The sequence below is a fragment of the Podarcis muralis genome, chromosome 16 (genome assembly GCF_964188315.1).
Source record: "Podarcis muralis chromosome 16, rPodMur119.hap1.1, whole genome shotgun sequence".
NCBI lineage: Eukaryota > Metazoa > Chordata > Lepidosauria > Squamata > Lacertidae > Podarcis > Podarcis muralis.
In genome coordinates, this window is record NC_135670.1 from 18,468,037 (window position 1) to 18,490,905 (window position 22,869).

Here is a 22,869-nt window from a genome sequence, read left to right on the forward strand (position 1 = left end):
CGCTCATTAATTTTCTCAGACCCGTTGTATCATAAATCAGCTTTCCAGGAGGGTTATTGCCCTTTCGAATTTAGGATCCAAACCTGATACCAAAACAGTGGCTCACCCTCCCTAAGACTACAAATCTTACAACAAGGTCTGCCTCTTAATGGCGGATCACTTTTGTAACTACGCCACCAAGAAAGCCTCTCTTCTTTCCAGATCTTTCACGGAGTAAAACCCTTTATTAATATTTTTTCCCCACACAGTTTATTTTTCAGTCTCACTTGCAATCCGTTGTTGTGACAGTTCTTCTAAAGGGGAGGGTTGTTAGGTAATCATATTGAAAAAGAAGAAAGTCCGCCCCCCCTTTCCGTTCCGTTCACATACTGACATGTCTGTGGTTCTTTGATGCTGTCCTCTGTTCGTTCCGTCCCATCATTCATCGTCTCAGTGGTGGAATTATTTAGCAGATAATACACTCCTGACCTTGCTCGAAGCATGTGCGTTTACTTCTCCAATTTTGTTCTCTTAAGCAACGCAACCAGTTTCGCTCTTGAAAGCGGCATCCGGGAGCTCCAGAGCCAGCACGAGAGCTATCTGTCCAGTGCCCCCACCCCCTCCTTCTTTCGAACTCGGGGGTGCTTTATGGGCAACCGCGGGCGAGGCAGCATCTTCCCATCCCCTGGGAAGACGAGGGAGAGTGATTTACTCCCCATAATCAGCCTCTAATTACTGTGTGCGAGCCACGTAGATGGTATTGTCGGCCATCTTCCAAGGCACCCCTAGCGGGCCCCCCGTTTCCGAGCACAATTCAAAGTGTTGGTGCTGACTTTTAAACCCCTAAATGGCCTTGGTCCGGTATATCTGAAGGAGCGTCTCCACCCCCATCGTTCTACCCGGACACTGAGGTCCAGCACCGAGGGCCTTCTGGCGGTTCCCTCACTGTGAGAAGCCAAGTTACAGGGAACCAGGCAGAGGGCCTTCTCGGTAGTGGTACCCTTCCTGGGAACGCCCTCCCACCAGATGTCAAAGAGAACAACAACTACCAGACTTTTAGAAGACATCTGAAGGCAGCCCTGTTTAGGGAAGCTTTTAATGTTTGATGTAGTACAGTATTTTAATATTTTTTTGGAAGCCGCCCAGAGTGGCTGGGGAAGGGGTATAAATAATAAATTATTGAGTGGGGTATAAATAATAAATTATTATTATTATTATTATTATTATTATTATTATTATTATTATTATTATTATCACTCCTGCATCTTTTATAATACTGTAATCCAAATCTTATACATCTCTGCTATATCCAAAATTCGCCATTAAACTAGAAGGAATTCAACCCATTAATCACTTGTATGATAATGGACTGAATTTATATCCTACCTTCTTTCATCCAAGGAACTCAAGGTGGCACTGACAGGTCTCTCCTCATTTAATCCTTACAGCAACCCTATAATTTGGTAAGGCTGGGAGGCAGTGACTGGCTTCCCAACTTCATGGTTGAGTGGGGGATTTGAACCCTGGTCTCCCAAGTCCTAGTCCGACACTCTAACCATCACACCACACTGGCTCTCAATACAGAGGGACTGATTATTTGACTCATTACCCGTTAGCAGCTTCGTGTGTTTACATGGCCATTGAAACTTCCTGGAGGCTGTTTTTGGCGTGTGTGTTTTTTTTAAAAAGTTCAAGAAAACAAATGTCCACACCCTGCGAATCCCTGGCCTGCCTTCATCATCTGTAGTATTTCTACAGCATTTCTTCTTCTAACTCTCTAGTTAAGAGGAAGCGGAGATAGAAAAGGAGGAACCTGCTGCTTTCTAAATTGTTCACAAGGTTTTGCTATAGAATCAGCCGCAGAAAACAGACTCCAATGCAGACCCATGGAGGATGGCTTTGGATTGTGCTGCTATTTCCCCTGACAGGTGAGTGCCGAAGTCAGAAACTTCACAGGATTGTAGGACATGTGCTTTCCAAAAGGCGACCAGCCCAATTCTTTTATCCGGCTGAGCTCTGTCTCCACACTCAGCTGCAGAACAGGAAAAGACAGGGACAGTCGTGGTGGTTTAAGAACATCTGACCGGCAGGAGGACTTCTAGCATGGATCAGCACTTTGGGGTCTTATACCACTTCCCCCAAAGAATCCTGGGAAATACGCTGTGCAGTGGTTCAACGCCCACACATCAGAGGGGAAGTGGAGACAGCTGGGCTGAGGCAATGGAGGATCTTTGGGTTCACTGACTCTCAAAGGGAGGGAGCTGTCCAATCAGAAGGTCCAGAAAACGCAGTCATGGGACAGGCGGGCGGTGTGATGACCTGTTCACTGAGCGTATATCCTGATTTGCTTGCAATGAAGGATAAAAAAGGCCTGCTTTCTCATGAGCACTCATTCTGGGGTTGGTGGGGAGGTTATGTATCTGAGCATCCTTCCTGACTTGCATACACGGAGATCATATGTCCTATTATTTACTTACAGTGCTTATATGGTGCTTTTCAGGCAGACCTCACAAAGTGGTTTACCTAAGGTTGTTACAACTACAAGCACATATTTTTTAATTATTATTCTTTTAAGTTGCAGCAGAATAGAAGTGACAACTCCCACCTATGGGAGCTGGATGGCAACACTTCTGGTTAAAGTGCTTTGGGTTCCCACAAAAGCAGATTTGTTGCAACAGAGTACTTTAGTCCACTTTAGTTGTGCAAACGTAACTCGGATTCCCAGAGCAAGTAGCCCTCTGAGAGATTGCAAAGTGCTTTGTGGCTTACTGTTCATGTGGGAGTGGTTGATTAAACACCAAAATCACTTTGAGCAGGAGGGGGTAATCCCTCCAAAATTTCCCAGCTAGAATCTGCTTGCAAATTTAATTGTTTGTCTTTTAAAGATTTGCACCTTAAAAATGAAATAAGGTGTTAAAAGCACTCAGCTTCACAACCTGATAGTTCAAATATTGCATGTTTTCTCACCTTTCCTTTAAAATGCCATGTGGTTGTGTCTAATCTTGATTTGATTGTCCATTGCTCAGGCCAGAGATTCCTCTGGAAACCCTGCTGCTCGGGGTTGGTTTGTGTGTTTGTTTTCTACAATTTAAGTAAGGAGGGGGTAAAATAGGGCTACATTTAATGCACATTTAACAATGCACATCTAAAGCACATGACTTCCACCAAACATTTATGGGAACTGTAGTTTCTCTTCTCACAGAACTATAATTCCCAGCAATCTACAGTTCCCAACGTTCTTTGGTGGACGCCATGTGCTTTAAACACTGGTCGTGCTTTAAATGTAAGGTGTAAAAAGGTAAAGGGACCCCTGACCATTAGGTCCAGTCGAGACCAACTCTAGGGTTGCGGCGCTCATCTCGCATTATTGGCCGAGGGAGCCGGCGTACAGCTTCCGGGTCATGTGGCCAGCATGTCTAAGCCGCTTCTGGAGAACCAGAGCAGCGCACGGAAACGCCGTTTACCTTCCCGCTGGAGCGGTACCTATTTATCTACTTGCACTTTTTTGTGCTTTCGAACTGCTAGACCGAAGATGACGGTTTTTCAACATGCCCTCTTATCAGCCTCTTCCATATGCCAGGCTGGAATGAGGCAGCAAACAATCCCAGACAAGAAACGTTTGTGGTTTTGTGGGACTACTGTTTTGTAACGGCAACAAACTGCAAGAAGCCCAGGCACGCAGGCCGGAGCAGATCTGTGCAAGAATAAAGGAAGCAACCCAAAGCCCCATTGCTGCTCTGTCGCTGGTTCATGACATGCAGATGGAGCCAAATGGGAGCTGCCTTTGAATTTCCAGCTTTCCAGTATGACCCCACACACTTAACAAGCACTTGCTAGAAATTTGCAAGTGGGGAGAAGAAAGTGGTCTTGTGCTCAGATCCTGATTGCAGACCTCCCAGTAGAGGCATTTGGAAGGCCATTGTGAGAACAGGATGCCGGACTAGATGGGTCTGATCCAGCCATCTTCTAACACCCTTATACGGCTCACAAACTTGCAAACATATCTTCATTCAAACCCTAATGTGTAGAAATCTGCTGGTTTTTCCTTTTTTCAAATCCGAACTTCTCAAGAACTTTTCAAGAGCAATGGGGTCAATGGATCGCTGATGCTGTAGTATTAGTGCTGAGGACGATGTCCTGCTTTTAGGTCTCTGTGTGTGCATTTGTTCCAGGGAAATTTCAAACAAATTTTAAACAAAGAAGCTTTAGAAAGCTGCCTGCTCTCCGTGCAGCCCTCTTAGGAGTACGGAGTTATCTCTGCTTTGCATATGGGGAAGAGGCGAGGCTTTGCAAAGAACAAGAGTTGCCCTCCAAGTACGGAAATGTGGGCCCCCGAGTGGCCTCAGGATCCCAGGGGTGCTGCTCAAAGCAGGAACATTAAAGAGAAGTTAATGAGCCAGCTGGCAAAGCTGCCAGCTTTCGCTCTGCAAATCCCCGCAATCCCACCTCCTTGCATTAAGATAGTATTAATTGAGGTGAGAATATTCACACAGCTAATGTTCTAGGGGCTCCCCAGTACTCATTGTTTTCAGAAATAGCTGACTTGCGTTCTAGCAACAAAAGAGAATTGGGTACCAAAGAGATCCTGCCCACTTGGATACCCAGGAGAGGGATCTTGCCATCCCACTTTTGCAGGGAGTGTTGCTTTAGGAAAATGGTCGCTTCATCCCCTTGAATTGTACAAGGATGGGCAGCCAGAGGAGGATGGTATTCCTTGCCTGAAAAAGAGGGGGGCCGGTGCGCTAACTCTAGGGGGCCAAAGACACCTTGGCCCCCTCAATATTTGTTTTAAGGGGGGCCCCAATCTTGAGGCAGCCCTCAACACACATTGAGTGTTGCAGCTCCAGTGTCCAGCTCCTCCAGAATCACAGGCACTTTGCACACACGCAATGTACATGAGGTAATGCGTGCACGATGTGTGATGTGAGTGGCGTCTCATGCACACAACATGCGCCCGGCCCCCTCAATCTTGGGGGCAAACTGGCATCTCTGGAGGTGGAGGCAGTCCCCTTGTTAGATCCCTACTCAGCCCATGCAGCTGGCCAAACTGCCAACCAGCTCCCTCATTCTGGGATAGCTGAAGTGGATAGTAGTATCCCTCCATGTGGTGAGGAGAATTTTTGCTGCACATCCAGTATGGTCAATCCTTAGAGAACCTTTTGATCATCTTCCTTGAGGACTCTAATTAATCTATTACCAAACAGGCAGTAACATATCTGAACGTTGTCACAGCTCTCAGATCTGCTATGACTATTAGTTTCTAGCTTGTCATGTTTAATAATTAATATTTGGTTCTCCCGAGGTTGTGTTACTTTATATTTTGTACTTTGTTTAATGATCGGCGGGCCGTTTGGTTGGTGGATTGGCTGGTTTCTACCACTGGTATAAACTCAGATGGAAACTCTCCCATATTCTCAGCTTTCAAAACATGGCTGAAGTTTAACATATGGGGCGCTGCCCAAATGCATCTTGGGAATGCTGTGTGTTGTTATGGATCCAGTTATAAGAATTCTAAGATCTCAAACATGGAATAAATGTTCATAAACCACATATCTGAAATAGTGCAGGAGAACAATCCTGAAGCCTTTTTGACTCTCACAAATTGACCTCAAATATTTCTCTGCAAGGAGGAAGGAAATGGGAAAAGCTTTCCAATTAACTTTGGACTGTCGGAGCTCACACTCCTACATTGGCTCCCAGTACGTTTCCAAGCACGATTCAAAGTGTTGGTGCTGACCCTGAACGCCTTTGGCCCAGTATACCTGAAGGAGTGTCTCCACCCCCATTGTTCAGCCCAGACACTGAGGTCCAGCTCCAAGGGCCTTCTGGCAGTTCCTTCACTGCGAGATGTGAAGTTACAGGGAACCAGGCAGAGGGCCTTCTCAGTAGTGGCGCCCACTCTGTGAAACGCCCTCCCATCAGATGTCAAGACAATAAACAACTACCTGACTTTTAGGGAACTGTTTAGGGAAGTTTTTAATAACTGATGTTTTAATGTATTTTTGATATTTTATTGGAAGCCACCCAGAGTGGCTGGGGAAACCCAGCCAGATGGGCAGGGGTATGAATTATTTATTTATTTATTTATTTATTTATTTATTTATTTATTTATTTATTATTAAATCTGTTTCTAGTTTATTGCTGGTTTTTCTGTGTTTATTGTTGTTTTGGACAGTTTTTTCTGATAATTTTATTTGTTTTATTATTGTTGTAAACCACTCTGAGAGTTTTGGGTCTGTTTGCAATCAAGCAATGTTCTATTTTTATGAAACAAACAATCAAACATTCTGCTTCATCAGAAGGCATATTCGAGACATCCCCGTTGTTAACATTCCTTCCTTTCTTAATCTAGCTCATCAAGCAGAGGAATCAGAACATCCCTCCAAAGATGGCCAAACCAAACATCTCCAAGCTGAGTTTGTCAACGCGACACAGCAACAAAACGAGTCCTTCACGTTGTGGCCAATGTATAATAGAACAGACTCCTCCAATGGAGTCTTGGGTATCATCACGACACTGCCTGACCCCACTGTAAAGAGCGAAACAGAATATCAAGGCAGTAAGTGCCAGGTGTAATTATGTGTGTGTTGGAGACCCCCAATTCCCCTCCAAGAGCTACAATTCGCAGAGTGGTTTCACAGTAAATCCCTCTTCACAGGGAACTTGGGGGAACTGTCACTTTGTGAGGTTTATAGGGGCCTCCTAACAACTCTCAGTGCCCTTAACAACAGTTGCCATAATTATTTGGGGGAAGCTCTGACTGTTTATAGAGTGGTACCATAGCAGTTCAAAAGCACATCAAAGTGCAAGTAGAGAAATAGGTACTGCTCTGGCGGGAAGGTAAATGGCGTTTCCGTGCGCTGCTCTGGTTCGCCAGAAGCAGCTTAGTCATGCTGGCCACATGACCCGGAAGCTGTCTGCAGACAAATGCCGGCTCCCTCGGCCAGTAAAGCGAGATGAGCGCCGCAACCCCAGAGTCAGCCACGACTGGACCTAATGGTCAGGGGCCCCTTTACCTTAATAATAATAATACCCCCCCCCATTTGGGCGGCTTCCAACACATATAAAAACATAATGAAACAGCAAACATTCGATGAGCACAAAGCTAATATTCTATCTCACCCTACAAGAGAGTCTTATCAGTCACTAAATATTAGGCATTATAGCTAAAGAGAACCTCCATTTTCGGAGGCAGTATATCCCTGCCTACCAGGTGCTGAAGGCATACATTGGGCAAGGGCTGTTTATTGGATTCCATCAAGTCTCTTGTCTGCCCGCTGTCCTATGTTGACATTTGGTCTGCTCCAGCATATCAGTTTTACCACAATGCCCCAAGTATGAAATGGATTCGTTATTCAAAAACAGCTCATATGATTTTGTCCAGCACATGAAGTGACTGAATCTCCTAATTTTCTCTCCCGAAGGAAGGCTGCTGAAGCCAACCATCACCATCCACTCAGTGAATGCGGCCTGCAATGTCACCTTGAACTGTGTGGTAACTGGAGGGGAAGGAGAGGACGTGACTTACGCCTGGTCGACTTCTGAAATGGGGATGGTTCTCTCTGAGGAGCCATCTCTACACATCACTCAGAAGCCCCCAGATCAAACCTGGGATTACACCTGCACTGTGCGCAACAAGCAGAGTCAAAACTCCAGCACCGTTTCCTTGAGAGATCACTGCCATGGTGAGGCAAGCTGCCATATTGAATTTCCACAAGGGAGACACACAGAAGCCCACATCAACACTGTGTTGTAAAGTGGGGGTGGGGGGGGTGGCAGTCTATTCCCAAGAGACTTAAAATGTGACTGTTAGTGGTTATATCTTGCTTGGCTACAGAGAATGCCACTCTTCCCTGTATCTCTTACTATTGGCTTAGTGGGCATGATGTCATGGAATGTTCACACCTGAGTGACATCAGGCACCTCAAAAACCCACAAAACACAAACCCATATTTTGTTTCTGGGTAGTGGGGTGGTATTTTAAAAATCCTAAAATTATCCTAGACAAGCTCAGGCTACCAGAAAGTATAGAGACTGCTTTCGCACTGCTTCTTTTCCAGCTCAAAATGGCCCTTCCCAATGAGGAGGTGACAATTCTGGGTTTCTGTAGCTTCCTCATGTATTTCATCTGTAGATGAAAAGGTGGATTGAGGAGGGCGATTCTGAGCTGGGAAATGACCAGCAGGGACGAGGTTAAGCAGTCTCTTCCTTCCATCCATCCATCCACCCAGCCTTCCTCCGCTGGAAAGGGCTTCTTCTGCCTCCCAATAAATGTGCAACTAGAATTTTCCATTACAGTGGAGCCTTGGTTTTCGAACGTCTCTGTCAACAAACCATTTGGAACCTAAATACCATAAACCCAGAAGTAAATGCTTCCGTTTTCGAATGCGCCTCGGAAGTCAAACTTCCAAGGTGGCTTCTGTTTTGAGTTTCTTTATTGTATTGAGGCTTCCGTATTGAGTTTTCAGTTTTCGAATGCTTCAGAAGTTGAACAGTCTTCCAGAACGGATTACGTTCGAAAACCGAGGTTCCACTGTATATGATTCCCATCTCAAAACAGCGACAGTCTGGAAGTGCCCTGAGACCCCGATTGCTCAGGACTGCTTTGCCTTTAAGAAAAGTCGAAGAGGAAATAATACAGTGGTACCTCGGGTTACATACGCTTCAGGTTACAGACTCCGCTAAACCAGAAATAGTACCTTGGGTTAAGATCTTTACTTCAGGATGAGAACAGAAATCGTGTGGCGGCGGCATGGCAGCAGCAGGAGGCCCCATTAGCTAAAGTGGTGCTTCAGGTTGAGAACAGCTTCAGGTTAAGAACAGACCTCCAGAACGAATTAAGTACTTAACCCGAGGTACCACTGTAATGGAATCCCATGAAATGCATCATTTGAGCCACAGCCTACGAGCAAAGGAAGTGGGAGAGTTCAGAGTCCAAAAGAAACCAGCTTAGCAGCAATACCTGGTGGACCATTATTGGTACAACAGCTGTGCATTTAAATGAGCCATGCACAGGAGAAATTCCTTGGTACTTGTGGTCTCCCACTGCTTAAACCCTCCTTAAAGAGCTTGAGTGGTTTGTGGCCAGGATACCTTAGGGATACCTTCACCAACCTGGTGCCCGCTGGCCATTTTAGACCACAGCTCCCATCAGCCCCAGCCAGCATGGCGATATGGACATTCTGGTGGTGGCTGATGGGCGTTGCAGTGTCCATCAGGAGATGTTTACAACACCCAGCAAATTTTGGTTGCCATATGTAATCTGAAATTCACTCTTATTCACTCTGTTACTCCAGATCCTTCAACTCTCAATCAAGGAGCATCAACATTCTTGTACGCTAAGTACTTAATTCCACTTTTGCTCGTTCTGGTCCTATTGCTGATCCTGTTCCTCATGTACAGAAGGAAGAGAGGAAGAGGTGAGACTTGGTGCTTCATTTGCTTAGCAAAGAAACTTCATGGCTTCCTGTCATTTGTTTGTTAAGGGCCCTGAGAGTCGTTAGGTAAAAGGTAAAGGTAAAGGGACCCCTGACCATTAGGTCCAGTCATGGCCGACTCTGGGGTTGCGGTGCTCATCTCACTTTATTGGCCGAGGGAGCCGGCGTACAGCTTCCGGGTCATGTGGCCAGCATGACTAAGCCGCTTCTGGCGAACCAGAGCAGCGCACGGAAATGCTGAGTCATTAGGAGGCCTCTTATTTTCTTCCCAGATCTGCAATTCTCAGAGTTCCCTGAGAAGAGGGATTGGTTGTTAAACCACTCTGGGAATTGTAGCTCCACAAGGGGACATGGGGCAGTAGCGGACCTGGGGGGCAGGTCTGAAATTTCAGCAACACCCTGTTCAACATAACAATTTGGTGCCCCCCTCTGCCTCTCATCTTCCATTCTAGCTCATAGCTGCGGAGCCCCCTGTGGTGCCCCGAAGGCTCTGCCCTAAGTCCGCCTCTTCTAGGGGTCTCCTAACAACTCTCATTGCCCTTAGCAAACTACAGCTCCCAGAATTCTTGGTGTGATTGTGGCCAAAATGGCAGTCCTTAGGAAGGGTGGAGGTGAAAGGAGAGCCTTTGAGTTACAGAGCCCCCTGGTGGGTGGACATGGGCGTGTGCTACAACTCCACTTCCTCTACACTACAACTTCCATTAGTCCCAACTAGCACAAGAACCACACTGGGTGAAGCCAACAGTTGCCAGCAAAAACATCTGGTGGGCATCAGGTTGACAGATATGCTGTGCTGTGCCAACCGCTGTCAGAGAGTTCATCCTTTGTTGCAAATTCACAATGCCTTGGTGTGATCACTCAAGGAATATTCTGCTCAGGTGAATAACTAAATCGATTCTCTTAAATTCTTCAAGGATTTAAAAATAGATACAGTCTATTTTTAGATCTTGCACTTCATCTTCCCTGTGCAGAAAATACTGCTATGCACACACGCAAGATTTATTCTCAGTATTACTAAATGAATATTCTCTCTCTCTCTCTCTCTCTCCATAGGAAGCCATAGCAGGACAGTATCTATCATTGAATCATCAGGTATGAAAATATCCATGCAGAGCTTTTTTAACAAGTCCAGTAGAGCCATGTTTTATTACATTGCTAAGCCTCTACAGAGCACCTTGAAATTTGTTCTGCCTACATTACCTCAACAACCTTGACAACAGCCTCCAAAGGCAGCCAGTATTTGTATCCCCTCACTGGAGATGGGAGATGCTCAGAGCTGAGGGTTGACTGCAGATCAGGTGTGGGGAAGCTTTGGCCTTTCAAGTGCCACTGAACTACAGCTCCCATCATCCCATGCCCTTGGTCATACTTGCTGATGGGAGTTGTAGTTCAGTGACGCCTGGAAGGCCAAAACTTACTCACAGCTGTTGTAGATCATTGCTGATTTTGAACTTTTGATTTGCAGATTCTGACTTTCCTACTGCAGAAGAAGCCACACAGCTGAATCCTGAGGTAATTTGGCTTTATATTACCCCCTGGCAAGGAGGGACCCAACCACTGCTTCCTTTCAAAATATGGTAGGAAGGCATCCTAGCACTTTGTGAAAAAGACCCATGTAGAAAAGGAGTAACGACACGATGGGTGTTTGTTCATTTTCAAAACCCTTCTGTTCCAGTTTTCAAGCAAGACTGCCTCATGAAGTGGTTCAAATCAATAATTATATGGTTATGGACCATTTGTGTTCCAACATAGCCACAAGTGCCTCCCATGTTTCTAGAAAGGGGAATTTTATCGTTTCTGCTTTTGCATTCCTTTGTTCTCCTCCCCCCACAGGCCTTCAAGCCAATTCCTGAGGAGCCTCTGGAAATGGTGCAAGTACCAACTATAAATGATAACGAAGAGGCTTCAAGCACACAGGGCCACCAGCCAGATGAGCAGGCAAAATGTGGACTTCCCTAACCCAGGAGGCCCATCCAAGTTCCTTTTATACAGGGCAGGTGAAAAGCTCTTCTTTCCAACACATCTTACCAACATATGGGAGCCTTGAAGCAGTTGATTCAATTCGTACTATTGATTTTAATTATGGCATGTGTTCAGCTTAAAGTAGGATTGGAGCCCCGCTTGAGACATCACACACACACGATTGGGGGGTCAATCTTGAGTGCAAGAGGAAGCATTTATTGAACTTTTGAATGGTTTTTTTTTTATTAAAAAAAGCCAGATATTTATAAACTAGCCAATGTGCCCACATTTTTCAATGAGTGCTCTATCTTCAGGGACAAAAACACTAATTTATTTCCCCCAGCTACTGAATATTCTTCTTCATTCTAGCACACCTTCTCCACTTCTTCCTGAGGAGACACAGCCCTGCTTTTGCCTTGGCTCAGAAAAGGTTGGCTTGTGGGAGTTGTCATTGGTCTCGATGATTGTGCTCTCTTACCTGGCAGTTAGGTCTTCAGATAGCCGGTGTTTCTTTTGTATTGTTGCATTTTTATTATTCACGAACACGAACTAAACAAACGCAAGTGTAACAACACCACTGGGGTGGCAATATTAAAATAAAAATTTAAATACAGTGGAACCTTGGTTCTCGAATGTCTTAGTTAACGAACAAATCGGCTCCCGAATGCCAAAAACCCAGAAGCAAGTGTTCCAGTTTTCAAACGTTTTTCGGAAGCTGAATATCTGATAGGGCTGTTTGTTATTGTTTCCGGGGCACCTGCGCCAATCGGAAGCCGCACCTTGGTTTTCGAACATTTCAGGAGTCGAATGGACTTCTGAACCGGATTAAATTTGAGAACCAAGGTACCACTGTATTAAATTTTTTAAATCCTCCTTTGCAGGGATAGATGATTATCAGGGTCCCTTCCAACTCTGATTCTATGATATACTTTGGTAATAAGAATTAGGGATGGGACGGTGGCCCTCTGTACATGTATGTTTAGTGATTTTTTTCTTATTGTGTTGATATTTGCAAAAACTTGTTCTTTTGAGTTGCATATGGATGAGAGAAAGGGGACAAACTAAACATCTTCATCCACCCCTTCTACCCAACCTAAATGCATGGTTTGGACCTAAACAATAATAGTAAAGTTTGTATAAAAAGGTAAAGGTACCCCTGCCCGTACGGGCCAGTCTTGCCAGACTCTAGGGTTGTGCGCTCATCTCACTCTATAGGCCGGGAGCCAGCGCTGTCCGAAGACACATCCGGGTCACGTGGCCAGCGTGACATCGCTGCTCTGGCAAGCCAGAGCCGCACACGGAAACGCTGTTTACCTTCCCGCCAGTAAGCGGTCTCTATTTATCTACTTGCACCCGGGGGTGCTTTCGAACTGCTAGGTTGGCAGGCGCTGGGACCGAGCAGCGGGAGCGCACCCCGCCGCGGGGATTCGAACCGCCGACCTTTTGATCGGCAAGCCCTAGGCGCTGAGGCTTTTACCGACAGCGCCACCCGCGTCCCTAAAGTTTGTATAGGAGTGTCCAAACATTGATGTCAATATAATTTTTTTTCCCCAATGGACATGTACATAAATGCATATATATGAGTTTGACATTCCACATGCTCACTATGAGGTGCAGGTAAGTGGGGTTCAGGTAATCCATAAATCCCATAAACACCTTTAAACTATTTGTGAGGAATTTACAGCCAGCCCCAACTCCCACTGTACCTGGTAGCCAGGCCCCCACCGGCCACATCTGGCACACTTGAGAAGGGGTTCTATATGCATATAGATGTACATGTGGGATTTCAAAATTCATCCTCATGTAGGGCCCCCTTCTCCCACTTGCTGAGCGCAGGGCTGGTGCAGTCCTAGGCTTCAGAAACAACCCCCAAGCCAGCCTTCAGGGCACGGTATGCCTCTGAATCCCAATTGCGGGAAACCACAGGAGTGTTCTTGTGCTCAGGTCCTGCTTGCAAAGCTTCCCAGAGGCACGTGTTTGGCCCCTGGGAGAACAGGCTGCTGGCCTAGATGAGCCATTGACCAGATCCAGCAAGGCTCCTCTTAAGGTTCTTCAAATATTTAGCCAACAGAATAGACGCCCTCTTGGATTTAAAAAAATCTGTATGGGACATGCTCTTGCAGAGCAAGCAAACCAGTGAATTCAGTAACATGGCATTCAAGGCTGCTCGGAGATCCTTGCAATTGCAACCCAGCTATTATAAGCACAGTCACTGGAGGGTGTAAAGATGTGTAGAAGCAGGAATTAATTGAATCTCCATTGTTTCGTGTGATAAGCAATAGATAAAAATACTACTTTGACAACAGCCTTTTAAGGCTGATCCTAAATTCCTCTAGGGATATCTTCTTCCCAGCTTCAGTAAATCTGCCAGCATGGATGAGAGCTCTTTTCTTTTTCAACTCCTCCCCTCGTGCTTTTGGGTTTTGTATTATAAACCCTTTATTGCTGATATTATCACCAAAATTACAGTTTATTTAGCTGAAAATTAATTCCTTTCTGCGGGGCAAAACACCCCCGTTAAGTATTAGGCAAAAACCCCACAATTGAGCACTCATCTTTCAGAGCACAGAGCAGAGTAGCACTGGCTTGCACGCTACTAGTACGCAGTGCACAACACCCTCAATTGCCACATTTTCAGTACGCAGCCTTCGTCAGCCCTCCAAGATGTTTTAGACTCCCAGCTCCCAGAACTCCCTGGCATGATGGCCAGTTTGTACTAACTGCTGGGGCAGACGGGAGTTGCGAGTCCAGACTATCTGCAGGACTCCAGGTCGGCAAAAGTTGATGTACCCATGTGCTTGGCTTCCAACTGCTGGAAGAAAAGACAGGCAAATGCCAACACTTAGGGACCGGTTTTACCCAGATTACCTTAACATATGCACACTTGACTGCTTTAATCTGTGGAACGGGAACTGATACGGGTGCCACGGGTGCTCATTCCGCATTTATATGAATTTTGTTATAGAAATCCTCAACTTTGAAACGCCCTGCCTATTGGCATCAGGCGGATCCTTTTACTGTGCTCTTTTCAGTGCTTGCAAAACACACTTTTGTTTAGACAAGCCACCCAGATACACAGAACGTTTACAGGAGCTTCAATCTGTTTTTAATTTGTACTTGACTGTTTTATGCAGTTGTTTTCACTGATAATTTTATTGTTTTCTTCCTCTTTTAAACCGCTTTGAGGTTTGTCTTTTTTTCTTTTTTTGCAAGCCAGCAGTATATCCATTTTATAAAATAAAACATCCCTTTTTTTAAAAAAGGGAATTCACCCAGCATTCTGTCTCAGATAGCAAAGAGACAGCGGACTGAACAGCGTACTCTGACAATTGCAGCGCAGCCACTGTGCTCAGTGAAGCGACCTTCCAGTCAATTGCTTTCCTGCTCCACCACCTCATCCCAGAGAGATGCACTCTGCCCATAATGGCATTTAATTAAGCCATTAATGTGCTGCATTTTGCCCTGAGTGACGGCAACAAGAGCAGTCAGCAGAAGCATTCAGAGCAGCCTGCGGCTTGGGGGAAAGAGTCGTAGTTTGCTGTTGTGGATTTTAAGAAGCAGTAGGAACAGCTGTAACCGAATCAAACAAGGGCAAAATAGCAAAGGAGACTTCGACTCCCAGCCACTTGCTACCTAAGATTCAGGCCCACTCAGAACCCCATTTCTATTACAGTGATTTTAATGATGAACGAATCAATGAGAGACGCCAGTATGTGCTGTGAATGGGGAACCTGAAATGCCAGTTCCACAACTAAACTCTTTGGATGGCTCTAGGCAGGTTGTCACCTGCCAACCTCTTATCTGTGAAAGTTGATTTGCGGTGCTGCTGTTATCATCCACTCTGCCTCAGCAGAACAGTCCTTGATATTTATCAGGGGTCAGATTGGAGTTTCCACATTTAACTTGCAAAGGGGACTTCGGCTGAGCTAGAAACACATTTCAATCTCACACCTCTCCTGTAAATATTGGAAAGAGGGGGTGGGGAAAAAGGAATTTCAAAAGTTCCAAAAGGTGTTTATTTTATTTTTTTTAAAAAATGTACAGTTTTACTTCCTAGATTTATGAAAAAAAACCTTACTAACATTGCAATAATGCTTAGTACCACTGCAAACTGTAAAAACAAAATTTTATATATTAAAAAACAATTTTACATTTTACAATTTTCTACACGCATGCACAAGGTTTTTCCAACTCTGTCTTTAAAAAAGAAACAAAAAAGTATTTTCCTAAATTCAGTGTGTGTTTGAGGCAGGGGGGAAGAAGTTTCTATTTTACATTTTCAATACGAGAGGGGGAGTTGGTGGTATTTCTGCCACTGAAACTTTGTCCTCTTGCCAAACCACTACTTGCGATCAAGCCGGAAGGGTTTCCTCTGTGACAATGTGAAATGGCAGTGAAGTCACACCTGGAAGGCCAAGATCAGAGATACAAGCAGGGACAGGTTAAATCCGCTTTCCCCAGCTCTGCCAGCTGCTCTGGACTACAATTCCCATCAGCCCCAGCCATCACAGCCCTGCAATGTGAGCAGGACCACAGAACGGCAGCCTGGGGGTGACAGGAATGGCAGGCCAACCCAGCAAGGGAGCACCAGGTTGGAAAGACCACCGTATATTCAAGATCTCTCCACTGAAGATGTGTTGCCACAAACTTGGAGCTTGCCTGGGCTTGTGAGCATTTTGTGACTTCTGGCTCGCTTTGAGCTTTTGCCACGATGTGGCAACCACCCCTAGGAGGATGCGACCAGCCACCAGCCAGAGAAAGCACATCGCCCAAGACAAGAGAATTATTACTACACAAATGGATCACTACATAACATGCCTGAAGCCTCTTAAGAAATGGACTCACCTGCACACTTGTACATACAGAACCAGCTCTTGCTTCCTCTAAGACAGTGTTTCCCAAACTTGGATCTTCAGCTGTTGTTAGACTACAGTTTCCATCATCCCTGTCTTGCTAGTTAGGGATGGTGGGAGTTGGAGACCCAAGTTTGGTAACCACTGCTCTAAGAGTAAACTAAGACTTCCTGAACTCATTAAACAGGTGCAGGACGCAACCCAGCCAGAGGCTACAGAGAACCCACCAGACTTTACCAATCCAGTGCCTGCCAAACGTTTAGGACTACAACTCCCATCAGCCCCAGTCCAAACCATCTGAAGGGCATCAGATTGGTGAAGGCTGCAGTTGGGGTTCAAGAGGCTGCTACGTGGCTCTCGGGTCACCTTTCGGCTGCTCTGGTAGAGGTGTTAGCACCCACCAGTGCCAGATCAAGGAGATCTGCATGTATCGTAGGCTAAGCCATACGGGGGGGGGGGGGGGGGAGATGTTGCCATTAGTTTAAAGCAGGTTTATGGCAGAAGTGAAACAGGTATCATAGGTAGAAAAATGAAGACAAAAAAGGGCAGGAGATGGTGCAACAGAGAAAAGGGGGCCAAATCTTCACCAGTACAACATGGGAGGGGGAGAAATGTCCCACTGATGCAGGTAGGCCCCATTTTCAGGTTTCTGAAGGCCATTTCACAACCAGCAAGGCTGGGCTTCCCAATGGGCAGCGAGCTACAGCTGGCCCCAGCAAGCCCCCCACCCCAAGGTCGTGACTGTAGCCAACAGATAACGTTTGCACTTCACATTTTCAGGTGTGCCCTTTAAACCAAGATGTGCCGAAGAGGTCCTAAGCAGCCTCCATCAGGAAGTCTCCTGTTTCATCATGTGGGATTCCACAGCAGGGAAAGAAGGTTCTAGAATGCTTACTCCCCTCACCCCCTGCCCCACCCGAAACCGGACAGATCCAACTTAAGGAAACATCTTTTCAAAGTCCTCCTTTAATAATTAAAATTTAAAAAGGCAGAATCCAGCCATAGCGTTGCACATTGGTTTCAACAGGAGTGATGCTGTAATCAAAGGGAATTATAATTGAGAAAGTGCTTCACCTTCTGGCTGGATCGTGCTCCAAATATATATAAAAATGAAACAATAAAAAAAAATCACAGTGAAATAAAATTTAAACATCACAGTGATACAATCTGACAGCCCTAGCCAGGCTGTGGCCCTCCAGTTGTTTTGGACTACAACGCCCATCATCCACAGCTAGCATAACTGCATGGGCTGAGGCTGATGGGAGTTGTAGTCTAAAATGGCTGGAGGGGAGGAGCCTGGCCAAAGATGCCATTTGAGATTTCTTACCCCAACATCCTTACCAAACCCCCCCAAGAAGAACCACCCACAAAGAGAGAAGGCTTGAGCGGCTCTCACACTGCAATTAGTCTGAGAGCAATCCGACACCTACTTTTAATAATAATTAATTTTATTTTTTTAAAAACAACCCTAGGTAAGTTGAAACTGCAGCACAGCTATGGAAATAACCTCAGCAGAAAAACTCCTGAGGTATATTCCTTGTAGCAAAGGTGGGATGGGGGGGAAGGAATTTCTTCCAGAAGAAATAGCCAGACAGAACAATAAACATTTAAAGCACAAAGAGGACGATGGGAGTTACGGCCCACTGTGACCTCATCAGGCTCTGGCGGCGGGGGCAGCCAATCAACATCTTTGTTCTTGGATTTCCCAAAAGGCATTGAGGCGGCTGGCGGAGCTGCATGAAAGCTCAAGGCAGGGTGGATGGTTGCCTGGGGAAACTAACAGGGGAGGAGGGGGCTTCTTTCTGGGATGGTAAGATAGCAGCTTCACCCAGATGTTCTGTCTCTCCACCAAGGCTGTTCAAGGTGGAGTGGAGGCAAACCACCCCACAACACAGACAGAAAGCTGGCCAGCTTGAAGAGCAAAGCTGCAAATTGCCCATTTCTCACACTGGATCATTTTCTTCAGTGCAGCTGTTATAAGGGGAGAACCTGCTTTTTTAAAATAAAAAATAAAAAAACGTAATAGTGAGGATCTGGAGAGAAAAAAATCAACATGGAGGGAGCAAGGTTGCTCCAGAACTCTGAAATTCATGGCATTTTGCTGTGGTTTTCAAAGAGGGCAGGGTCCACTGGGCAGTTTCCCTGCAGAAGCCTTGTCAAAATGAACAGGAACGCTCACCTGCTCGTGGGGGCTGCCGTTCATTTCAAAGGGGCTTGTGCAAAAGAAGCAGCCTCTCACACTCCAGAAAGGGGAGGGGGGTCAGTTTATCAGCTTATACCCAAGTCCTACAGAATGTAACAGCCTTCTTTCAAGTCAAACCAAGGGTCAAACCACAGGGAAGAGTCAAGGAGACAAGACCCAGCCAGGAGACAGTTTGGGTCACCCTAGAGAAGTCAACTATTTACAACACACAGGATGTCCTTTAAAAGAGAACAGCATCTTAAAAAAAAAAAGTCACCATTTAAAAAACCTCACCCCATCTCCCCTCAAAATGTGTCTTTGTGTGTTTAAAAACTTGAGTCAGAGAAAGACCCCAGAGGAAGTTGAAACAGGATGGTTTTAGATCGGACTTGCAAAAATTCGGGAGAGCTGGCTGGGTTGGGGTTTTTTGTTGTTGTTTTTTTGCATGTGCCACGGAATGATGGAAGATTACAAAAAATAGCAGCCACACAAGCCTACCATCCATAGGCATTTGCTTTCGTGGGACTCCGCAAAAGTCTTGTGCAAGCACAGAGAACGAGAGAAGATGGACGGCAACCACTACAACAGCATCAGGTGATATTTCCAAGGCCAGAACTGTGAGGTTAGAGTCGGTTTGTGTTCTTTTTTTAAAAAAACAACAACCAAACAAACATTCAAGAAGGTTCCTCAGACCCACAACTGTGTTTGGCGATGCTGGTGAAGACAGTGAACGGAATTAGCCCTTAAAATTTGGCACCATAAATTTCAATCACTTCACTCGGGACCAGGCCAGGGGTTGGGGGAGGGTGGGGAAGATACCATCCTTTCCACTTGCACACCTTCTGGGCTCCTGGGAATTTTGCTACCAAAAAAATATGAAAAAGAAGGTACAAGAAAAAAGGGGGCACACCCACCCACCCCACCCCTCCACTGGCACTGTGAAGAAAGGTCCATCGATGGCGGCATCAGAAGATGTAAGGTCGTAGGTGCAAACTCCCAACTCCAGGAAGGAAAACTTGGTGGAAATGCCTCTTTCCAAACCCCGAGCTTGGAAATCTCCTCTAAATTCCTACGAGGCAGGTGTTGTGCACCAGGGCTGCTCCCCGTCGCAAATCGCTCCTCTGGCATCCAATCCCCTAAACCCCAGATTCAGTTCACACGGAGGTCTCTGACTGAAGCCGCATCACAAACTTGTGCGACTTGGGGTCCACAAACTCCTCCGAGAGCTTGAAGAAGGGGATCTTTTTCGTGCTCACCACCAGACTGAAGTCCTGGCGCTTCAGGACAAAGACCACGCCGTCCTTCAAGCCGTTGGTCACTGGCTCCTCGCTGACGAGAGTCCACTGCTTAGCCAGCCAGCGGTCCTTGTGGTACTGGATGGTGGGCCCTGCCGTCAGGTATCGCTCGAGGAAGGCCTGCCGGGAGAAAAGAGAGAAGGGACAAGTCTTAAGAACAGAGGAAGAGCCCAGCTGGATCCGGCCAATGGCCCGTCGAGTCCACATCCTGTTATAAAGGTAAAGGTAAAGGTACCCCTGCCCGTACGGGCCAGTCTTGACAGACTCTAGGGTTGTGCGCCCATCTCACTCAAGAGGCCGGGGGCCAGCGCTGTTAAGGAGACACTTCCGGGTCACGTGGCCAGCGTGACATCGCTGCTCTGGTGAGCCAGAGCCGCACACGGAACGCCGTTTACCTTCCCGCTAGTAAGCGGTCCCTATTTATCTACTTGCACCCGGGGGTGCTTTCGAACTGCTAGGTTGGCAGGCGCTGGGACTGAACAACGGGAGCGCACCCCGCTGCGGGGATTCGAACCGCCAGCCTTTCGATCAGCAAGCCCTAGGCGCTGAGGCTTTTACACACAGCGCCACCCGCGTCCCACTACATCCTGTTATCCCAGTGGCCAAACAGAAGCCCCCGAGCAGGATCCGAGCACAACAGCACTCTGGTTTCCAGCAACCAGAATCCAGCAGCATTGCTGCCTCCAACCGTGGAGGCAAAGCACAGCCATCATGGCTCAAAGCCATCGATAGCCCTCTCCCTCCATGAATCTTGTCCAACCCTCTTTTAAAGCCATTGAAGTTGGTGGCCACCACTGCCTCTTGTGGGAGAGAGTTCCAGAGTTTAACTGTGCACTCCATGAATAAGTACTTTTAAAACGTTTGACCCAGGAAACCCAGCCAGATGAGCAGGGTATAAATAATAAAATTATTATTATTACTACTATCTTCAGCTTCACTGAGGGTCCACATGTGTTGCAAGAGAGGGAAGAAATATGTTTCCTCTGTCCTCTCTTTATATGCCCTGCATAATTTTGCAAACTTCCATCATGTCATTAATAGACTTCTATCATGTCAAGGAATCTGTAATCTGGCTCTGAATGTAAGGGCAATATTCTACAATCCAATATCCAATGAATGAAGCTCTACTTGAAGTTGAAATATGTAACCCCCACCTTCCAACTCCAATTCAACTGCACTGCCTAACACATGGCAAAAACTAAAATCCTGCTTGAAAGAGCTTAGCGCTTGTTTGCAGGCTGCAAAAGCTGGGGAGGCGTCACCAAGAAGCAGCGTAGGCCAACTTTAACAGTACTTGCAATCATGCTTCACGCTGCTAGGGGGCGCCATTGGTGTGTTTTTGTGTTTTTTAACCCAACAGTCTCTGGAGCAGGCATCTTTAGCACTTTCAGACTTACAGCCGAAACAAGGATTTGGGAACCTGTTTATTGACCCTTTACCATATATCTGAATGGTGGTAGTACTAGGGCAAGCAGGAAGCTACTGCCCTCACTGAGACTTGGCCCCATGACAACACCCCTGTTAGGCAGGCCATCTGAATGAGGGCAAAGCGCTTTTGGCTCCTCTATAGCTCAGACACCTGAAGTCAGGTTCCGCACACATACATAAATGCCTGGAATGACTAAAAATATTTATATCCCACCGTTCTGTTGCACTTCAAAAAGGTGGCTACCACATTAATTGACGAAGACTAAAAATCTAAAGATAAACCCAGCCTTTCCCCAAGCCATCTGTCCCAGCCAGCAACAGCCAGTGATCAGGGATGATGAGAGATAAGAGTCCAAACAGACATTTGAAGGCCCCATAAGTTGGGGGAGGTTGCCTCTGCTCTTGGGCTTTAAAGCCTGAATGGCTAGGGTCTGGGTTTCCTCAGTGTTGAAGGTCACTTTGGAAAATTGCTGAGTGTTATTATTTAAACAGAAGAAAAAGCCATTTTTTAAAGAGCTAAATTTGAACCTCCAAGTTCAGAGGCAGTCTATCTCTGAATGCTGGCTGATGGGAATATGCAACTATGGGATGGGCTGCTGCCGTTAGGACAACGGACCAGGTCCAAGCCTTGTTATGATCCAGAAGAGCTCTATGCCAAAATGGCATAGCAACAACAGTGACTCTTGGACACATAGGTAAAGGTAAAGAGACCCCTGACTATTAGGTCCAGTCGTGACCGACTCTGGGGTTGCGGCGCTCATCTCGCTTTATTGGCCGAGGGAGCCAGAGTACAGCTTCCGGGTCATGTGGCCAGCATGACTAAGCCGCTTCTGGTGAACCAGAGCAGCGCATGGAAACGCCGTTTACCTTCCCCCTGGAGTGGTATCTATTTATCTACTTGCACTTTCGAACTGCTACATTGGCAGGAGCTGGGACAGAGCAACGGGAGCTCACCCCGTCACAGGATTCGAACCGCCAACCTTCTGATCGGCAAGTCCTAGGCTCTGTGGTTTAACCCACAATGTCACCCGCGTCCCTCTCGGACACATACCCACACCCAAATATTCTAGGCTGCACACCATTATTAATCCTAATCAAGGGCCATTAAAATTAATGGGCATGACTCTCTTGGGCCCATTAATTTCAGTGGGTCTGCCCCACATATAATTTAGTGGGATACGATGCAGTTTCTGTAGAAGAATTCTATATAACATTAAGAGGACAGCCATTTATCTCGGCTGGCCCTCTGATCTCCCTTTGCTACCTTAGGTGTCATGTCGTGTGTGATGCAGAACTCCAGGTGCTGCAGGATGCTCTCCATCGTGTGGTACGGCTGCTGCTTCGTGGTCCTCAGGTACTTCTGCATGGCCCGGGCCATGGAGGCAAAGATGGCCTGCGCCGCCTCTCGCGGGTCCATGATCTCCCGCGGGTTTTTCTGGTCCTCCTCCTGCAGCCGTTTGATATGAGTGAAGGCCTCCTCCACAGCCACCACCAGCCTGTCGGGACAAGAGGGGGCCTGTGATATAGTAAGCCATGGACTGCGGAACCCATCGCATGCTCACCTCTCAAAGCCACAGCGAGGGGAGAGGAGGGAGTGGAGGGAAGGAAAAGGAGCAAAAGGTATCAGAACGTTTGCAGAAGGAAGGAAAGGTTGCAGTGTGATTTTCATAAATGTGCAAAAACAACACAATTTCACAAGCCATTACTGTATAAAACGATTGCATTTTAAGTTG

At 46.5% G+C, this 22,869-nt stretch overlaps 2 protein-coding genes across 5 annotated transcripts in view; one reads left to right on the forward strand and one right to left on the reverse strand.

Annotated features, from left to right (window-relative positions):
* The first annotated feature begins 1,382 nt into the window (after nt 1-1,382).
* LOC114587196 (uncharacterized) lies at nt 1,383-12,048 on the forward strand. The gene is made up of 7 exons (XM_028711204.2): nt 1,383-1,907; nt 6,332-6,538; nt 7,404-7,664; nt 9,276-9,398; nt 10,470-10,508; nt 10,882-10,928; nt 11,250-12,048. The coding sequence occupies exons 1-7, from the start codon at nt 1,856-1,858 to the stop codon at nt 11,373-11,375; spliced, it is 855 nt and encodes a 284-aa protein (XP_028567037.2). The 5' UTR covers nt 1,383-1,855; the 3' UTR covers nt 11,376-12,048.
* Nucleotides 12,049-15,380: 3,332 nt separating this feature from the next.
* The window catches only part of VANGL2 (VANGL planar cell polarity protein 2), a 43,470-nt gene continuing 35,981 nt past the window's right edge, over nt 15,381-22,869 (reverse strand). For all 4 annotated transcript variants that reach the window (XM_028709216.2, XM_028709218.2, XM_028709217.2 and 1 more), the window contains 2 exons: nt 22,401-22,632; nt 15,381-19,828 (listed from right to left, as the gene is read on the reverse strand). In XM_028709216.2, the coding sequence (XP_028565049.1) occupies nt 19,568-19,828; nt 22,401-22,632 (493 nt within the window). In that variant the 3' untranslated portion in view covers nt 15,381-19,567. The remainder of the gene's footprint in view (nt 19,829-22,400; nt 22,633-22,869) is intronic.